The sequence below is a fragment of the Populus alba genome, chromosome 4, assembly GCF_005239225.2.
Source record: "Populus alba chromosome 4, ASM523922v2, whole genome shotgun sequence".
NCBI classification, from domain to species: domain Eukaryota; kingdom Viridiplantae; phylum Streptophyta; class Magnoliopsida; order Malpighiales; family Salicaceae; genus Populus; species Populus alba.
In genome coordinates, this window is record NC_133287.1 from 5532985 (window position 1) to 5554534 (window position 21550).

Below are 21550 nucleotides of genomic sequence, written 5' to 3' on the forward strand. Positions count from 1 at the left end.
ACCTAATACTTGTAGATTAAGGAAGTGTCAAGACTTGTTTTATGAACATGGTGAATTTATTTTTAATCAATTTGTTAATTTTGGTTGACGAGTTGTATTCAACTTAATTATTTTGATTGCTACATTTTTTTATAACGAGAAATGAGTGAACTACACAGCAGATAGGCTCTCATTTTTATCACTAGTTCAGTAAAAATCAAGTTCTGGTTCATGTGCAGTGATGAGCTCCTGCATTAAGTTTCACGCTGAGCTTTATCTATTTTCTGCATGTGTTGTCTCTGTTAGATTAGTTGGTCGGTCGCGAGTCTTAAAGCGTTATTTGTTTATTCCATGATTCTGTAATTTGGATCAATTTATTCAATGAACGTAATGCAGTTGGTTTGTAGATGAAATATAGGGGTTCCCAAGCTGTAATACGATCAGAGCCCCTGGAAACGTGAGCCTGTGAGGATTTCAGCAATATCATTTGATACATTTGATGGTTTCACTGCATATAAGGGAACACTGTCTAGTGGAGTTGAGATTTCTGTTGCATCAACTACAGTGGCTTCTTCCAAAGATTGGTCAAAGAATGCAGAGATGGCATACCGGAAAAAGGTTTGGCCTTTAACGTATAGCATGGCAATTGATTTTGATTTATGCAAATAAATTCTCTCTTTTACTAAAATTTTGTTCTGCAAAGTCTTTTGGTGTGTAGATTTGATACACTATCACAGGATTAATCATAAAAAGAACTTTGTAAAACCTCATGGCTTCTGTGAGAGGATGAACCTTTCAATAGGATGAGCGTGGTTTTTGAAATAATGTCATCCAAAAATGGAACTCTCTTTGAGCAATCTGCATGGTAAGGTTCTCAGTTAATAAAACTTTGGGGTAGGGGATTTTGTCAATGTTGCTGGTGCAAATGTTGGAAAGGCTGAAAGTCTCAAACATTTCTTTGTTTTTTTAGTTAAAGAAATGGAACATCTCGACTGGAATACAAGGATGAGGATTATTATGGGTGTTTCTTATTGCCTGCAATATATGCACCATGATCTGAATCCACCTATAGCACATTCTAAACTGTGTTCACGCGCTATCTTCTTAACAGATGATTATGCTGCTAAGGTACATCCTTTACTCTGTCATGGATTAACTACGACTTGTCTTCTTTTCATTTTTTTATTTTAATTTAATCTCACTATCTCGATTTTGCTTTCTCAGATTGCTGAGATCTGTTTTTTGCCTCAAGCTACATCAAACTCAAAGGTCTCAGGCGAATTGGAGGATTCACTGCCACCGCATGTTTGATCCCATGGAAAAAACATCTATTTCGTACTTTGGGGGTTTTGTTGCTTGAAATATTTCCGGGAAGCTCCATAACTCGGAAGAACAAGGACCCCTTGAAAAATGGGTAAGTCTACTAAATCTCATAACCTAATCATAGCTTTCAGCTTTAACTCGTGGCTAAATATTTGTTCTATCTACAGACTAGATGGTTTCTGTAACCTTATAATTTTAAACTTCCAGGCTGCTGAATATTTGAATGGCAAGCGGAGCATCAGCTGCATGATTGATCCAAGCCTTAAGTCTTTCAAAAACAACGATCTTGACATCATCTGTGAGATTATCCAACAATGTATCCAATCAGATGCAAGGCACAGACCAACAATGAAGGAGATCACCTCCAAATTGAGGGAAGTGATTTCTATCTCACCTGATCAAGCAACCCCCAGACTTTCTCCTCTGTGGGTGGGCTGAGCTTGAGATATTATCCGTAGAGGCAACTTAGAGCTCTCCCCCCTTCTGACTCTTGTTGCAAGTAAAGTCTCTCTCATACTCTGTGTGTCAAAATATAAAAGTTAGCTTTTCAATCGGTGCTGCCCCAAAATCATCAAATACGGAACCCAATCCTTGGCTTTCCCGTCCCTTTGTTTTTTGGTCCCGTTATTGTATTCTTTAATCTGATTCATTCTATTAGTCATATTTTTTTCCCCATTTCTCCTAGCATTTGCACATTACTATGAGAATGTGAATATAGGGTTTCGTTTGGTGGGGGTGTTGTGTTCCAAATGGTAAAAGGAATATGTATTTTGTGATTGACTTTTGTGGTGTAAAAAACTAACATAGCACTGGGATTTTAGTCCTAGTGAACTTATTAATTGTGAGAATTTGTTTGATTAATAGCTAGTTTGTTTATGCTCTCACAGTTTCTGATGGCCTTTGGCACAATTGCTTTCGATTGATTTCATGAATTCCAATTGTAGTAATGGAAGTAGAGAACTTCTGATAGAACTGAACAATTATAGCTGTTAGCTTCTTGTTGGAAAAAGGGACTCGCAATCTTTCGGATTTTGAAGCCATTCTGATTCCAGTAGCAGCAAGTAAACTCTCCATAAATTTGAGAAGTTCGAATTTCACTTATCATTCATGTAAGTTTTCCATGCATGCTCATAAGAACCCTCGAAAAGATCTTAAACTCGCCCATGACATGAATATGGTTCTTTCACTAAGGCCGTTCTTTGCGGTCCAAACGCCCAATTTCAAATTTAATTACTATTTTTTTTTTTTTAAAAAGATGATGATGGTGTCGATTACGCAGTCTTCCATTGCTGGAGAAAAAGACTGTGGCCAGCTCAATATGCCTTGTTAAGTTCAAGTCAATAGATCAAGAAATAAACATGAGGGAGTTTACCATGAATGATCATTAATGCTTTTAAATTAAAATTCAATAATTGGTTTGATGATAAATCAAAGGGTCTACGTTGAACTGGCCATACACTCTTCTAATTGTTTCGATTGGAGTCTTGTATTCTTTTGTCTTGTATTGATTTTGTTGTCCTGCTTTTTATTGCTTGGAACCTTAGTGATGGAGTAACTCTTCCATTTATGAAATTATGTAATTAAATAAATAAGAAAACAAAAATAAACATGTAAAAATTAATTTACTTTAATTAATTAGGTTGTTTTTTTCTTAATTAACTTACTTGATTTTAATGCATTTAATTTTTACCTGAAATGATGAAATTAAAAAAAAAAAAAAAAAAAAAAAAGAGTTATTGAATTATGAGTTGTGAAGGATTCAACTTTATACTCTCACATAAAGAATGTCATCATCTGAATTATGAGAGAATAAAAGGACTAAATCAATTAAAATAAGAGTAGGAGGTTCTTTATAAAGAAAAAGGAATACAAGGATCAAATTTTGGTAGAACTCATAAATTAAAGAGTATAAATTTATTAAGTTAATCAGGTCATATAAATTCCCTCCTATAGTTAATTTTAGTTATTGTCTTTTTGCTAAAAAAAACCATAAAAAAAAAAATTGCAGATACAATGATCTATTATAGCTAATTGAGTAAATTATAAATTAATCCTTATAATTTTGAGAAACGAATTATTAGTGCCCTTCTTTCAGTAGGTAATTATTTAGTTCCTTGACCAAAGCTGAACACACTTGATTTGATATTATTTAATATTACTTTATTTCCAAAACATTTTCTTTTTATCAATCTTTCGAGAATATCTATTAATTTTTTTAAAATAAGAAAATGTAAAAGAATATAAAAGGAATGAAAAGAACTAAATAATTAGCTTTTGAAATTAGTAAGGGATTGATAATTTGTTGATTTCTCAAAATCACATGGATTGAATTATAATTTACTCAAGTTAAGTAGTTGATATAATAATTAGAAGGGAAGGAGAGTCTTAGTTTAATACCGACCATGGTAGAGGATTAGTTGATATTATAACTTGCTCTCTCTTTTTCATTATTATTATTATTATTATGTTGAACGTTATCTGTTTTTTTCTTGTTGTATATTAAACGTTATAAAACACAAGATTGACATCGATCTGCAAGAAGAAAAAAAGGTTGAAAAACCAAAACCAGGAGGGGGAAAAACCATCAGAAAGAAACGGAAAAGCAGAAAAAAGCTAGCCCTAAAACCCTAAAAAGATGAACAACTACTCCTTTCTGCTAATACTATCCCTTCTCTTTCCCCATTGCCTTAGCTGAATTTGGAGCATGCTAGTTGCAGCTAAGAAGTCCACACACTGCAATGGACTTAAAACATCCAAAACTCCCTTCAAAGTCCTCAGCCTAACACAGTCTGCTGCTTTCATAACCTTCTCTAGTCCCGCCATCAGTCCCTTCATTGCCACCTCCACCAACTCGTCGAACTGATCCATTGTTTCGCTATCCATGACCCGGCCTGTCAACCTCGCCAACTCAAACATCTTCCTGCCTGCCATAGCTACCTGTTGCCTCTCCATTTCCCTCTCCACCTTCTCTTCCTCTAACCTTATCTTCACCCTCAGCTCCTCAATCTTTCTCAGCTGTTCCTGTGTCAGCTCGGCAAGACTCGACCCAGGAACCCGATTTATTCTCGTTGAATCAATGAGTTTAAATATGGTTGAAGGTTTCCATCCAGTAAACCATGAATATGCGTTCTCTAAAGGGCTACCCCAAATTGGACAAAAGAATGCAAGCACATCTTCATGGGCTAAAGACCATTTGATAGTGAAATAGTCTTTGTAATGCTGTGTCACTTTTGACACCAAAGTTTGTAGCTCTCGCTGATCACAGACGGTATTAATAACTCTCTGTTTTGATGCCCTCAGTAGCAGTTGTAGATGCTCATCCAGTTGACATGCCCACTTCTCAAAGAACTCAGAGAATCTCTCACAGACTTTGCCTTTCATTTTTGTTTTCTTTGTGCTAACACACAGAATTAATACGATAAGTGAAAGGTTGAAGTTGATTCAATGACAGAGAGATATGTGTTGGTGCTATACACATACACACACACACACATATAAAGAGGGTGGGATGCTTGTGCATGACTTACACCTTGCTAGGGAGCTTGAAGGGTTAAGTGACCCTTTGCATAAAAAGAGAGGGTCAAGAGTCTAACAGAGAACATTTACTTGGTTTCTTCTAATTCGACCTGTGTTGATGAGTCATTGAAGCACCGTACCACCTGGTCTTTTATGTTTCTTATTTTGAAAAACGTGTCAACATTTGACTGTGTATAGGGTTCAACGTGGAACCCTATACGGGGGTTGCATACTCTGTTTCCATCTTTGCCAGGTCTTTGTATCGGTCCAGTCCAACCATTTCATCTCTTCTAAAATGAGAGTTTGATGAAACAATTGCAATTAAGCTAGAGATTGCTCGATTATGTATAGGTTATGGTTTCTTCTTTTATTAGCCTACCTGTTTGTTGCAGCGCCTTTTTTTGTAATATTTGAATACCTTAATTTATTAATGAAATTTATTCTATCATAATCAATTTACTTGTAAGAGAATTTTTGGTATTCAAATACTAGTATTAATATATCTAATTTTGAGATTATGAACTTGAAAAAAACTATATATCCAATTTTAGGTCTTGATAACTCGTACCCAGAATTCTACCATTAGCTTGACATCTCTGTAAGGTTTCATAATTTTTGCTGTACTTTCTTTTATGGAACTTGGGATTTAGGACTTAAGCATTTGATTCCAACATATTACTGAGCTGTTCAAGCCTCTAAGATTATAATCGAATACTGCAATTAGCCTGTTTTTACTGATGGAATATGAATTTGGCCATGACGGGCGGGGACTGTTTGGATTTTAGTGTTGGTAGGCTATCTTACATATTCTCAAACAAAGTGGCGAACAGTGAAGAAATTAGAGTCAATATGTTCCCAATCATGATGTTAAAGGATTTGTGGAAATAAATGATTTTGATATCCACAAACTTGTTGACTACATATAGTACTTGTTTGTAGAGATCTACAGCTATTGGGAAAACTGTATCTCTGATCTATATTCACAAACTGTATCTCTTTACTCCCTTGTATCGCTTTGTTAAGCCAGATAGTGAGTACAAAACACTCTCCAAACTTGGTTTGTTTGTTTTTAAAATTTGTGCTTGTGAGACAAATCTGATGCCTTTTGCACTGAGCAGGATCACCTGAGCAAAATGCAGAGATCCTTGCCAATTTTGGACGTCGCCGACTACTTGAGAAGATCTCAACCGATTATTCCTCATCCGACCACGCGAAATATTGGGACCTTCCCTGCAATACCAGAAGCAAAAGAAGAGTCGCTCAATCCCCTGTGACATTGGATTCACCTGTTAATCCTCCAACAATAGGGGCTAAGTCTTCAAGTCATTCTGCTGAAAAGCAATTTTAAGGAACAACCTCCAAGCAATGGAACTTCCAGAAATACATGGATGTATGTCCTAATTATTCCAATCGAGGGTGTCTTGATCATTGTTGTAGGAGGCTTGCTGTTTACTTGCCGGAAACAAGGAGTGACAACCATAGGTCCTCGGAAGACTGGTCTATGTGGACTGTTGCAGAAAGCATTTGTTAAAGGTGATATCTAGTGTGTAAATAAAGAAATAGTTTTATGATATGAACAACCTGATTAACAGCATAAGTTATGTGATTTGACCAGCCTGATTGATTTAAGTGGTGGATCGACTGTGGATTTTTTTCTCACCCGCATGAATGTTACTGTAGGATTGTAGCACATGTTTGGATGTCTGAGGAATAAGAGGTCTAGTATATTCAAGCTGTGCAGATTGTAAGAGCCTCTACTTTTGGAGGCATACCTAAACAAAATGAGCTAGGAACGTGGAGCCTTATTTCATCAACATGTGAATTTATTTAATCACATTGTTTATTTTGGTTGAAATCTTATTCGACTTTATTATTTAATTACTAAGAGTTCCTGGAAAGTAAGTTGATTTTTGGAAATTAGTTGAACCGATCGACTAGTAGGAGACAGATCAACCGGTTATGACTGAGTAATTGATTGAATTAAATAAATATGTCGACCCATTTAGTCGGCAGAATACAATTCTTGTTCAAATTAGGATTTTTTTGTATTAGTTTAATTCCTTAATTATTTAGGATTCTATGTCTATAAAAAGGCTTATAATTCATCATTTTTAAGTAGTACAAAAGGAGAGAAAATAACTAAGAGATCTTAGAGAGAAACACTTAATAAAAGTATACATTCCTCTTAATTTTCTTCTTGTTCTTAAGTTTTTGACTTTGCATTACTGATTTTGATCTTATACCACACATATCTTTCTTTCAACAAGTAGTATCAAAACTTAGGTTTGATTATTTAACATGGCCATTCAAACTTCTCACTTCAATGTCTTAAGTTGACAAATGACAACTATAAAACTTGGTGTATTCGAGTAAAAGCTTGGCTAGGTTTCTAAGATGTATGGGAGACTTGAAAAGGGCTTTAAGAAGCCTATACGTTGACTTCATTGCAAAGGGAGGTCGTGCAAAAGGCACGATGAAGAATCAATAAGCACTGACAATCATCAATCAATGTTTGGATGACGTCACTTTTGAGATAGTGGTCAATGCAACCACTACCAAGCAAGCATAAAAAGTTTTGCAAAAATTAAACCAATGAACTAACAATATGAGAAAGGTACATCTATAAAAGCTACATGGTGACTTTGAAAAGTTACATATGCTTGAATCGGAGAACATTCGAGAATACTTTGCAATAGTATTGGCCATACACAATCAAATGAAGAGAAATGGAGAGAAGATGAAAAAGACACATGTGGTAGAGAATATCCTATGTTCGCTGCAAAAGAAGTTCCATTATATGGTGGTCGTGATAGAGAAGTCACAAAATATGGATGTTCTTTCAATCTAAGGTCTTATAGAAAAATTACAAGCCCATGAGGAAATAGTCAATGAGATTCAAGAGGAAACATGTGCACAAACACTTTTTTCAAAGCAAGATGGTTCTAGATATTTATAAAGGGGTAGAGGGTATGTAAAAGGAAAAGAAAGATGAGGAAGGGGCAAATTTGAAAGAGGAGATTGTGGCAGCCTCAACAAGTCAATCAGTCGACCGTTTGAAGCAAACCGATCGACCGATTACACTAACAATGACAATCTAAAATTCAGGTTTGATAAATCAAAAGTTAAATGCTATAATTGTCAAAAATTAGGTCATTATGCTAGGGATTGTTGGAGTCCATATAATAGGGTTAAGGAGAATGCAAATCTAGTGATAAAAGATGAGAAGAAAACCATCTTATTACTAGTGCATGATGAGGTAATACAAGATAAAAAGAACATGTGGTATCTAGACAATGGAGCCAGCAACCATATGTGTGGAGACAAAGAATAGAATGTTCTTATTAAATAGTACACTAGTAAAAGAGGTATGAGATTAAGATGAAAAATCGTACTTTAGCATTACTTGATTCTAAAGGAGCTATGATTACAAATGTATCCACGACAAAGAATAGAATGTTCTTGTTAAATATAGAGACGAATGTACCTAAATGCCTAAATGCATGTGTGAAGAATGAGATTTGGTTTTGGCATATAAAACTTGGGCATGTAAACTTTAATAGCTTGAAGATGATGGCACAAAATATATTTTTTTCTCATCTTAAATGTATTTTTGTTTATTTATCATTGTTTTTAGAGAAACTTTAAACCTGAGTATATGGTTTGTGATATATTTTGAATATTACCGATTGCTAAACAACTCAAGCCACCAAGTGTGCTATATAGGTAGCTATAAGGATGTTGTGCAAAAAAATAGTTGATTTAAACATGGTTATGGAAGGACAAGTCTTAAATATTTGAAATAAAATTGATTTCATTCACTCATATGAAGTAATATTATACATGGCAGAATAAAAGTAAAAGAGAGAATTTCATAGGTCTAAAAACATTTTAAAACAAAAAAATTTATATACAAGCACATAAAAAGCAACATGGAATTGAAGACCCACCTTGATGGAGCAGGACACTAGTGGATACAATTGCATAGTTTTTTTAGCCGCAAAAGAGGAATCCAAAATAGAAAAAGACATATATTTTATCAAAAATAGTAAAACAGGAAGTGAGAGATTTTACCATTGGCAAGTAAGAGATAAGAAGAAGTTGGGCATACCTTTGATTTTTCTCTTCCTTTTTGTGAAGAACAGCCACAACAGCTTCCATTATTTTTTCATTTTTTGTGATTAATGAAAGGGGAGAGAAGATGAGCTAGGGCCAGGTAAGAACTGAGTATATTAAGATATGTTTGGCATTAGTTGAAAAGTATAAGGGTATTTTTGTTCCAAAAAATTCATTAAAGATTAAAAAAAAAAAAAAAAGAAAAAGGGCGAAGCATGTTTCCTTGAGAGTTGGGAAATTTGGATCTAAAGCTTTATCATGAAAAATAAAAAAAAAATACATTTTTTTCCTTTTTCTAATATGTATAGTATTATATTTGAACACAAACTCCCTCATTTTTTTTTTTACTAATAAAATATTAATCTAGTAATTAAGGTATTGTTATATTTCTGCAAGAATGAGAATACAAGTTTAATTTCCTAAAAAAACACATTTATTAGAAGGGAAAGTCACGAACACTGAACAAGACTATTCTTATTCTTTAAAAAAAAATATAAGGATATTCAAATAAAAAAAAAAAACTCCCTTCATTTTTCATGTTATTACTTTGTGAAAAACTTTCTTTGTAGTGAGTTTTATCCGAATTATTTATTCTAAATGGACTAACTTTTAATTTTAATTATAAAATATTTTATAATTTTGAAATTTCTATTTTAGTAAAGTATTTAACGTTTACCAATTTGGTATATTTTTTAAAAATCAACATTTATTTATTTTATTTTATTTCTCAATGTAAACCCTGACCGTATGATGCTGATGTCGCCCACTAGGATGATAGAAATGGTGGGATTCAAGAATATTGTAGAAAATATATGTGTGGCCCAACCATGACCAAAATTCGTTTGATGTGATTATTTATTTATTTATTTATTTATTTATTTAGTCAAAAGCGATGGAAGACCCTTGTGGTCTCTAAGGTCAATTCATAGATTCACTTTGTTCTGCAGAATAGATCCGTGGGCCTCTTTTAACTACGTACCACTGCTCTCCCTGTCTTATTTAGCTGGAATTCCGTCGCTCAAAAAAATAATATAAAATATAATGAACAAACAATTATAAATTTAAAAATCACTTTCACTTTCAATTAAAAGAAAAATGACTTAAGCTTTTAAATTTTTAGATTAAACTTATTACTTCTAATAAAATTAAATATAAAATTATATAAAATTTTAAGTTCAAAAAAAATTTAATTAAAAAAAAAATTGCTTAAACTTTTAATGTGAAATGATTTTTTTTAAAAAAAATAACATAAATATCTGAATCAACAAGCACCTTCAATTAATCTTATCAGTTTTAAAATTAACAATTATATAATTTTTTAGCAAAAAAAACTCAAATTTATCTTTATTAAAAATAAATTTAAAATATAATCAATTAAACTAACCTTGTAAAATAATTTTTTAAAACTAAGCATGACTGCATCTGTGGTTATTATAGATTTAAGAGAGCCAGTTGGTGGCAAGGCAGCCACATGGTCAAGCCCTCATGCTTTCATGAAGCCGCAAGAAATGATAATTGGAAGCCTTGCGGTCCCAGCACCCACCCACCACAGATTCTTTTGGAACGGCCCTTGGTGTGATTGAATTTGAAGCTAAAATATTTAGATGGATCAGAGCCGTCCTTCGAAATCTTGTAATTTGCAATGTAGAAAGACTTATCATTAAGAACTAAAAGAAACTGCCATGCAGGAGTGTGTATAATCATTACTCAAAATGAAGAAAGAAGAACGCAGTACAGATCGTGAAAGTCAATATAATTGACTCCATGACCCTCCGACCTCCAAGACTACATGATCCTAGACGAATCACAGATGTTTCTTTAGGTGGATTTTCCCTAAGCTGAACCATATGTTTGGCATGTGGCATTTGTAGTCTGGCTGTCATTGTTGTGAGTCAAGAGCTACCAGACTAGCCATACCTTACACCTTCCAACTTCATTTATATATATATATATATATATAGAGAGAGAGAGAGAGAGAAGAAAAAAACAGAGTTGAAAACATAAATTACAGATGCTGTTCTGCTTGGCAATGTTTAGAAATTAGGCAGAGCCAGAAATTGACGCACCATTAACTCTGAAGCCATCAACAAACCCAGCTAGCTACGTTGTTGAATTGCCTCTGTTTTTTCTTAGGAAAAAAACTTCTAATTTCCATCACTACACACAATAGGTTTTGTCCAGAACCAGAAGCAAATGCATACACTGTTCAGATCCATGTGAAGTTCCACCGACTGACATGGTTGCATAATCAGTGTGAAGAATGGTGGGTGCAAAATGGAATTCCATCGTAGCGGATATGAACTAGAAAATACCCAGGCACGCAATGCATTGTGACCACAAATAAAGCCTGCATGACTCAGAAATTTGTCCGTGCACGAGGTACACTGTCCATCTATGTACTAACAAAAACACGTGCCCTGTTTTTCACCCGGAAGAGGATAAGGATTCAGAAACCGTGACACACAATATTTGGCGTAGACCCAAAGGAACAAGAGCATGCATCATCCCAGCGACACATACCACTCAATTTAATCAAGTGAAATTGTAAATGGCTCCAGTTATCCTCACGTTAGAAATGATTTTTCAGCATTTTTTGGATGGGAGGAGGGGTACGTATGAAAAAAGAAAGGCATTAAATGTTGAAAATGCAAGTTTGTGACTTTGAGAAGGAACAAAAACACAGAGTTTAGCTCCAGCACAATTTCATGACTAATGATGCACGCAAAAAGCAAAGCAGTATTAGAAGAAAAAACAAGAATGAGGTTAGAGAGTGAAACAAATTCATGATAAATTCACTAAATTCTTTACCGGATAAAACCTTGATGGTTCAAGATATGTAAACTTCAATCCATTCAAGGCATATGGCATGCAGCGAAAATCTCCAACTCCTAGACGTAGTAATCAATAGAGGAAAATATAAATGATTTTTTTAACTGTGTATCATCTCTTCTCTGTTTCTCAATCACTCAACTGAAAAGACACCTTAGAATGGAAACAAAGCTCGATTTGGATGAGCAAACTGGCACCAGACAGCTGATTGGGCCAGCACCACCAAGGCCATCAGAATGAGTGTACAGAATTTGTATTGACAGAAGCAATGCGCTATTATTGGAACAAGATCTATTATGGCATGCATGCATTTCAGCAATATGCAATTGACAGACAAATAAAGAATATGACATACAACATTATCAGTGAATGGATGCCAACATTTATTATCCTCGCACCAATTTTAAATGCTTGAAACTAACTTCACACTTACTATTATTGCAGAACTTGAGAAATCAGGGAGATGTATCACAAAGAAGCTCAACTAGGTTGTGCCCTATCCACCAACTACAGGGAAATCAAAAGGTTACCACAAACCAATACCAGGCACAACTGTAACCTTTTCCATTAAAATCATTTCAAACCAAAACTCCTACCCATTAATCACCTTATATTTTGTAAACACTTTCCTCACTGAACCGAGAACCTGTATTCTCAGTTTTGAGTCCTTGCTTCTATATAACTGAGCAACTCCAGCACAGTGGGGTTCTTAATTTTTACAATTCCTAATCCCACTTTCAACATGAATTTTCTCCAATGATGAACTGCATCTACACAGTGGAACTCGTAGTATTCATTTACTCCACATAAAGTTCTAGTTATTATTTGTGATTTAAATACAGCCCCATATAAATGAGAAACAGCTCTCTTGCTCGTACATGGCGCCCTTCAGATGAGTTATGTTAAGGAATCAACTGAACCATTAACTATCAACTATATTTTTTTCAATTAAAATTGCTATTGCTATTATTGACATCTTACTATGAAGAGAGTTCCCTAATATCTTCACCAATCATATTTGCAACTAATATATAGACTCTCCAACCTGCATACTGTAAATTATCCAAGCAAATGCTGTATAACCAGGAGCAGAGGGCATATCCCTACCCAAGATTGGACTGCACACAAGATACAATCAAGAAATTTAAATGATTCACTTCCATTTTTTTATTTTCTTCTTCATAATGAAATCATGAACCTTGTATTTGCAACACTCCGTACCACAATCGGCAGGAATGAGCAGACGAGAGCAACTTCATTCACATTTACAACATAAGTTAACAGAACACACAAGTCACCACTAAATTGCCAAGACCACCAGAAATAAGCATGTCATTCTCTTCAATTAATCTACTTTTTTTCTCGGCAGAAGAAAAGAACAGACAACATATGTTTTAGCATCTAATTTCCTAATGACACAGCAGAACATCAAAGAAATTTAAAAGCCCCAAAAAACAAAATATAGCATGCAAAAACTTATTGACGCAAACGGAAAGAGTAAAGCATACCCTTTTCCTTTCTCTCTTTTTCTCTATTCAGAATCCGAAGGTAAATGTGAAGAAAGGATAGGAAAAGGATCAATAGGTAATTGTGTAGAATCGGTAGGAAAAGGATTAATAGGTAATTGTGTAGAATCGGTAGGAAAAGGATCAACGGGTAATTGTAAAGAGTCAGTAGGAAAAGGATCGATGGTGAATTGTGGAGATCCCGATGGCACAGGAGCAGTGGTAGTGACATTAGCAGCAGCCTCGGATTCCTCCTGCATCAACTTCTGCAATCCAGGTTTCAATTCCTTATTACAAAACTCCTCGTACTCTCCTCTATCCCCTCCTTTCTTTTTAACCTCCACCACAACCAATTTCGGTGTCAACTCAAATATCTCAGCTGCAATTGTTAATGGACCTCTCACACCTTCTCTAGACCCTTCCAAACTCACTCTACAATCCTTTTTCCTCACTGTAAAGCTAACAACTTTGGCAATCTCCTCCAGTTTAGATATAATCTTCGACACAGGGGCCCCCGAAACAAACCTTGCTCCCTCTCCACCTTCCTCAAACAACCCAGATAAATCAAATCCAGGCGAAAACGATATAATGTCAAAAGCATTCAAACTTGCAGGTCTAGGCAAAGAGGTGACCCTTCTTCTAGTTTCGAATTCCGATTCCGATTCAGATAATGATTGATCAGAAGATGAACCCACATCTTCCTCCTCTTCAACACTGCAAACTTTATCATCTTCGATATAAAATTTAATATTCTTAAACCCCTTTTTGAACCACCTGTTCTCCATAATCTCAGGGATTGTAATTCTTGTAACAGGGTTAGTATCTAGAAGTTTATGAAGAAGCCTGACTAGCTCAGAAGAGAACCATCTAGGACATCTAAACTCCCCCTTGTAAATCTTTTTATACATAACCATGACATTTTGATCATGAAATGGTAAGTAACCAGCCATTAACACAAACAGAACAATCCCACAAGACCAGATATCAACCTTAGCAGCATCATACCCTTTTCTTGCAAGAACTTCAGGAGCAACATAAGCCGGTGTCCCACAAAAAGTATGGAACAAACCATCTTGTCTAATCTGATCAGACACTGCGCTCAATCCAAAATCGGAGACTTTCAGGTTACCATTCTCATCAAGCAACAAGTTCTCCGGCTTCAAATCGCGATGAAAAACACCTCTGGCATGACAAAAGGAAACGGCTGAAATCAATTGCTGGAAATATTTCCTGGCAACCTCTTCTTTTAACCTGCCTTTAGCAACCTTATTGAACAACTCACCACCACGAACATATTCCATGACAAAGTAAATCTTGGCTTTCGTAGCCATGACTTCAAAAAGCTGGACAATATAGGGGTGGCGAACAAGGCGAAGAATGGAGATTTCACGTTTGATATGGGCAATTAGACCACCCTTGAGGACTTTTTCTTTGTCAATGACTTTGATGGCAACACTTTCGTTGGTTTTAATGTTTCTAGCATGGTATACCTTAGCAAAAGTACCATGTCCAAGAAGTTTGCCGATCTCGTACCGACCCAGAAGAGGGCTTTGGCTCTGGCTATTATTGCTCTTGTCTCCTAATTTTTTGTTGGTTGCCATAGAAATTGATGTGCTGAGATGAGATGAAAGAATGAATGAATTTAGGTTTGCTCTCTCTCTCTCTCTCTCTCTCTCTCTCTCTCTCGCTCTGAAAGAAAGAAAGACAGAAAGAGGTAACCTAGAAAAGAGGAGGAGGCATTTGCATTTTGGTCACTCTCTCTCACTCTAATAATAAAGAATAACAATAACAGAATAAATTATTTTGTTTTTTATCATATTATTATTTCTTCTTGAATTGTTCCAAATATATGTTGTGCTGAATTGCATAAATGTTTTTTTATTATTATTCAATATAATATTTGGATCAATTTACACACTTCAACTAATTTTTACAAATTCTAAGTCTCTAATAACTATTAATATTAATAAACTTGAAACTATATCACTGAATTACCTATTAAATAGTTTAATTACATAAATGTTATTCCTATTATATTGATGTATTCCCCGTTATCTTTGTCTTGGAATCGATGAGTTATATCCCCATTATTTTTATTTTTTTATAACGTTACTTCTTTTCAATATATTAACATGCATTTACCACTCCTTAAAAAAAAAAATTAATAAGACAAGTGCATTTTATTTCTCTCGAGTATCCCGATAACCTGTTATGAGATTAGAAAGTTGAAAATAAACAATGGATTTGATTAATGAAACGACTCTTCGATAAGAGAGAGAGAGATTTGCTCGTATTTTAAACAAAGTTTTTTAAATTTAAATTATTTTTTTATATTTTTACATCATTTCAATACAATAATATTAAAAATTAATTTAAAAAAATATTTTTTTAATATATTTATAAATAAAAAAATCTTAAAAATAACTGTTATTATTAACATTGAAAGGAAAAGATTATCTTTTATAAAAAGATTCAAATAATCAAAAACAGCTTGTTTCCGACTAACTCAAACCTTAATTTTTTGTGTGGTCACCACGTGCTGTTGCTTGCGAGTTTTCATGGACCACACGTAGCTAATTCTTTTCTCATTTTCTCTCCCACGCCACCACAACTAGCTTAAGACATTTCTCTTTACCGTAGATGGTGATCAAGATTGATCAGCGGTTTGAAGGGCTGGATTACGTGGCAAGGAGTGGACTTTATGGTGCTGCTGCTCTCTTGGGGAAAATAGTCGGTTACGTCATGGGGATCCCCTGAGGCGGAAGTACGTGGTGCTGACTGCTGATGATAAGCGAGATTATAAGTCAACTTCATGGTCGGTGATCGTCTCACCTACACGTATCAGAAAATTTTAAAAAATGTTGACCAGTCTTTTTAGTTATAAAGAAGTGCATAGAAACAATTAAAATCTGAAAGAAATATGCTGACATGCGAATAAATTATTTACTTTCTTACTTACTATTTTTTGAGATTATTATATTTTGGTTTTATGGTTGCTCATTGACTTTTTCATAATTATTAGATGATTTGTAGTTCAACTGTATTTTAAAAAAAAATAGCTTTAAATTATTATTTTTATTTATTTTAGATATTTTAATGTATTAAAAATATTTATATATATATATATGTGTATATTATTTTGATGAATTTTTAAGAAAAAAAACACTTTAAAAAGATCTCAAATATACACTTAATTTTATTTTGCCACCTATCACCATAATTGATGTAGATAATTTATTATTTATTTATTATTTGTATTTTAAAATCAAATTTCAATTTATAATTTGGTGTGATGATCATTAGAGTTAACACTTAAATTGATAAGAAGTTCTTATTTCTATGTAAGATAGCCAAAAGTCAAAATAGTTGAAGAAAAATCTCATACAATATTTTTAAATTTCTGACGATAGTATTACATCCTATTGTTTCAATCTAGTTCAACATGCATGCGTGTAACACTTTATAAGATATGGATAAGAAGATATATATATATATATATATAACATCATATAAATTGTATTTACTTACAATTGAATGAATCGGATACCTAAGATGTTATATTGTTTTGATAATTATTGTGATGATTATGAATGTGCACACGGTCATAATTTTATTTCTTCTCTTTTGAAGTTCAGTTCATTATCCATATTTTCTCTTTTGTTATATACTAATTGATTTGCTCTCATGGCAAACCATGTTTTCAAAAATATAAAAAAAAAATTATAAAAAATGGGGAGGTTTTTTTGCAATTTATAAATCTAAGCAAAAATATAAATTTTTAAATCTCTTATCTTGAATCTTTAGCCCACATGAGTTTCCAATAAAATACATAAGAGAACCTTCATGACTGTTTTTTATTTTAATTATTATTAATATTATTATTACTACTATCATCTCCTCAATTATTAATATCATAATTATTAAAACCATCATAATAAAATTAATTATTGATATCATAACCACACTACAACCATCATAATAAATTATTACTATTATTAATAATAATAATATTATTGTTGTTGTTACTATCACTACCACTACTACTTCTACCACAATAACCACCACCACTACCATTATTATCATTATTGTTATTATTATTATAATTACTATTATTATTATCATCACCATAATTATTGATATCATAATCACAAAACCATCATAAAGACTCAATTATCAATATCATAACCACTAAAAACATCATAGTAAGCTACTACCACCATTATTTCTATCACTTCTACCACTACCACCATTATTATTATTATTATTATTTATATATTATTATAAATATTATTATCATCACTACCATTATTACTATTATAATAAACTATTATTATTATCATTACTACTAACATCATCATCATCATTAGTGGTATTATTAATAATATTAGGTAGTATTTAAATGCGTAATGAAGTGCAATAAATAAAAAAGATGCTCCCAAAATTGGAGGTAAGGGTTACTAAGATAAGATCTTGATGTTTTCATGCTTGATTATGTTTGTCAAGTTTTATTTTAGGATTTGGATGGTTTAAAATGTTTAATGAATGTTTGAAGGTGTTAGTTTGGCTTAAATCATTTGATATGACGACTGAGTTATGAGGTTTTTAGGAACAAGTTGAATTATTTTAAAGATTTGTAGTTTTTGGAGACTGGCAAATCGAGATTTTGAAATCTTAATCAACCAATTAACTTATTTGTCTGAACCAGTCGACCTGTTGTGATTATGGTTGATCAGTTGACTGAGCAGTAGGGGTTCATTAATTCTTTTAGGTTCGATTAGTTTAGGACATGTTCAAGATTGATCGCGTGGATTTGTTTTACTTTTATAATTACATTTTGGTCTCTAATTTTAGAGTTGTAATCTTTTATGTTATTTATTTCGAGTTGTTTTTTAGTATTTTTTCTATTCGTTATAAGTTCAACAGACATTTCTCTTAGCAATCCTCAACAATCACTAGTTTTATGTTTGTTTGTATTTTGTCTTCATTTTCTTGGCAAGTGAGATAATTTTTAACATGCATGTACTATAAATAAATTTGTGTATGTTGATTGTATGATGAGTACAACTGGTTATTTCTTAAATCTTTTTATATGTTGCTTTATTTTTTGAATAATAATCTATTCTTGAATTTTCACTCGTATTTTGTTGAATTAAATCAATATGACATTAACTTGATTTGATAATTATGTGAAAACCTATTATGTATTGATATCAAAAACTTTAAACTAATAGAGAGTAGTTAATCTATATACATATAATAGTTTGTATACCTAGTTGGTGAGAGAGACATCAATATGTGGTAACTGATCCTCTCATAGTTATTAGGGTTGCAAACTTTGTCTGTTATCAAAACCATAGGGTTTCGTTTGTTATTTGTTATATGATATATATTTCACTACTATATACTAATATGCTTAATATGTATATATACATTTGTTTCAGTTCTTATACTTCTATTATATTAAAATTTATGGTCGATAACTTATAAATATCTATAATGTTATTCCTTCACTAAGCTAATTGAACTCACCCCCTTTTTTTAATATTATTTTTAGGTTCTTAGCTTTTGTTAGCATGTTAATTTTGTTGAGAATTTTTTCTTTGGTATGTCTTGCTTGTTTCTGTGAGGCTTTTCTTTTGGTCTTGATTTGGTATCTTAAAATGCTCTCTATTATTATACTATTTTAGCTAAAGTTTGGATTTTTATATTGTAATAAGTATTATGAATTATTATTGGTTTTATAGAATATCTTGAAAGTTTAGGAAATGCTACGGAATTTTATATAAATTATTTTATGAGAAGTATGTCCAAGGCTTAACGAAGATGGAGTGTCCATATAGCACATCTCTTGCGTTGTCGGTCACGGACCCCGAATTTGTTGGGAGAACATCCCACATATATATATATTTAATTAATCCAGTTTAGTTAATTTAAATTAGATTAAAGAAAAACAAATTGTGATATGTTTAGTTTATTTATTTGTTCTAATTAATGTTTATTGATACTAAAACACTTATTGGGTCGGGTCAGGCATCCCACACATATATTTAATTAATCTAGTTTAGTTAATTTCAATTTAGATCAAAAGAAAAACAAATTGAAGTTTTTTTAAAAACAGGGTAAAGATCTAGGGTTATGTAGCTCATTGTGTCTAGCTCGTAAAAAAGAAATGTCATGCGCGTAAGCTTGCTAAGATAGGCTCGTGTGCCTTGTTTGTTTAAATATATTTTATTGAACCAAGTATGACATTATTTAAAAAAAAATAAAAGAAGATGGTATGTCATTTGTCGCGACATCTATTTTTTCAAAAAAAATTTCAGAATTCGCATCAGTGAGGAGGTCAAAAATTCAATTAGTGGTTTTCTTCACCTAAAATTTTATTTTCAACTTATTTTAGCCTAAAAATAACATTAAGCTCTTAAAGAATCTGTTTTTCAACATGAGAATCACTAATTAATTTCAAAAACACAAAATTAACTCATAAAATAATTTTCTTTAGGACTAAAATGTGATCCAAATGAACTTTTGGATCAATACACAAACTTGTCAAATTAAAAGGACCAAAATTGAACTTGTCCGAAATCCATTTTTGGATAAATGGAAGAAACACACTGACAAAACAATGTGAGGGAAAAGAAAATCCATTTTTTTGCCCTCAAATTGAATTTAAGTCCATCTAATTTTAATTTTTTGCAAACAATTAAATTGATTTTTTTTGTGCAAAATATTATAAGAAAAAACAAAACCATTTTAGGAGGACAATGAATTGAATAATTAATATTTCTATAAGCATCGGCCTTTCATGAAATTTCCAATCCCAGTACTTTACTTTCACCTACTTCTCCCTCTTTATCAATATTAAATAAAACCACATAAGTAGCTTTTTAATTCTCGAGGAGCCTTTATATAAAAATAACAATACTTTTTTGAAAAATACATTAATCGTAAGGGCCTTTTATTTTCAGCTTGGGGGCGGGCGCCCCCACCAGCCCTCCGGCTCAGCCACATTACTGTAGAAGTGGAAAATGCATAGGCAATGATAATGCTATTGCTAATCAAATAAAGCTAAAGTACATGATTCAGCCCCCCTTTATTAGATTTTTATCATGGGAATGCTCCGACAAATAAAAATGTGTTTCGTTTTCTCAAAAGTTATTTTAAAAAAATAAAATTTTAAATTTTTTTTAAATTTATTTATTATTAGAAAAGTTGGCTAATAAAAAACAATTCTCAATCAACATAAAACATTTTCTAGAAAAATTTAGTTTGGTTTTTAAAAAAATATATTTTTTTTAATTTTAAACAGAAAATACTTTTTTAAAAATTATAAAAATATTATATTATTTATTAATTATATTAAATTTGATACATAATTATACCCCTTTTTATTAGATTTTTTTTATATAATCCGGGTATCCGGACTAACTTATGTACACCATGACTAATTTTTGGATTCATTGAACATCCTGCAAACCTAATAAATAAATAAAATATTATAAGAATAACAAGCATAGATGCTAAAGCTTAAACCCAGGATACATGGTCAAGAAAACCCTTTTATTAGATTTTTATCATGGGAATGGTGACAAATAAAAAGAGCAGACCATTGAGAAAGTGGCGTAATTAATGGAATAACCTGAAAAAGATCAATTCATTTACAATAATCAATAAAAAGATTTTATTTTAGAAAAGTAAATTCATCATTACATTATTTTAATAAATAATGAATACTATCACATTGAATAATGTCTTTCATCCCAATTAGTTTTTCGATAATAAATGGTAGCTATAACGCTTTATTAAATCATTAAATCCATAACTTTCATCGTTAAACTCTATTGAGTTTAACATTATTTTTTTAAAAAAATTATTTTTAATTTAATAATATAATAACAAATATAAACATGTGCAAGAAAGCTACTAAATAATTTTTTTTTAAAAAAATAATAAAATAAACAAAAAGATCATTTGTTAATGTTATAAAAAGAATATTATGATTTAATTTGGAAAAAATGAAAATCAAATGATATTAAATAAAATAATAATCAAAATAATTTTTTAATTTATTTTAATGAATTATAACTAAAATGGAAGGGAAAAAAAATAAAAACTAAAAAAAAATCAAGCACCTAGATTGGAGAGGCTGTTGACCCATTAAAAAAGAAAACTAAGCGTACATGCATGCCCTCCCTTTTTTTAAAAAAAGAAATAAAGAAAGAGTGCAGATGATAAAATGTAGTAAGGGATTAGAAACTGACACCAGGCCAGGCCCAGACATGACCAAC

At 32.2% G+C, this 21550-nt stretch overlaps 2 protein-coding genes and 1 pseudogene across 2 annotated transcripts; 1 reads left to right on the top strand and 2 right to left on the bottom strand.

The window, feature by feature from the left end:
• LOC118053645 (protein MALE DISCOVERER 2-like) overlaps positions 1-2163 on the top strand; it is a 7473-nt pseudogene extending 5310 nt beyond the window's left edge.
• A 1668-nt stretch (positions 2164-3831) lies between these two features.
• Positions 3832-4777, bottom strand: LOC118037036 (protein DOG1-like 4). Its single transcript, XM_035042918.2, has one exon. It carries the CDS (start codon positions 4681-4683, stop codon positions 3946-3948), a length of 738 nt encoding a protein of 245 aa, XP_034898809.1. The 5' UTR covers positions 4684-4777; the 3' UTR covers positions 3832-3945.
• Positions 4778-12890: 8113 nt separating this feature from the next.
• On the bottom strand, positions 12891-14989 carry LOC118037029 (CBL-interacting serine/threonine-protein kinase 12). Its single transcript, XM_035042912.2, has one exon. The coding sequence runs from the start codon at positions 14864-14866 to the stop codon at positions 13292-13294; it is 1575 nt and encodes a 524-aa protein (XP_034898803.1). The 5' UTR covers positions 14867-14989; the 3' UTR covers positions 12891-13291.
• Between the last annotated feature and the right edge of the window lie 6561 nt (positions 14990-21550).

What these genes read in the sequence shown, in the direction of transcription:
- LOC118037029 (XM_035042912.2), bottom strand. Translation starts at nt 14,866, where the DNA reads ATGGCAACCAACAAAAAATTAGGAGACAAGAGCAATAATAGCCAGAGC.
- LOC118037036 (XM_035042918.2), bottom strand. Translation starts at nt 4,683, where the DNA reads ATGAAAGGCAAAGTCTGTGAGAGATTCTCTGAGTTCTTTGAGAAGTGG.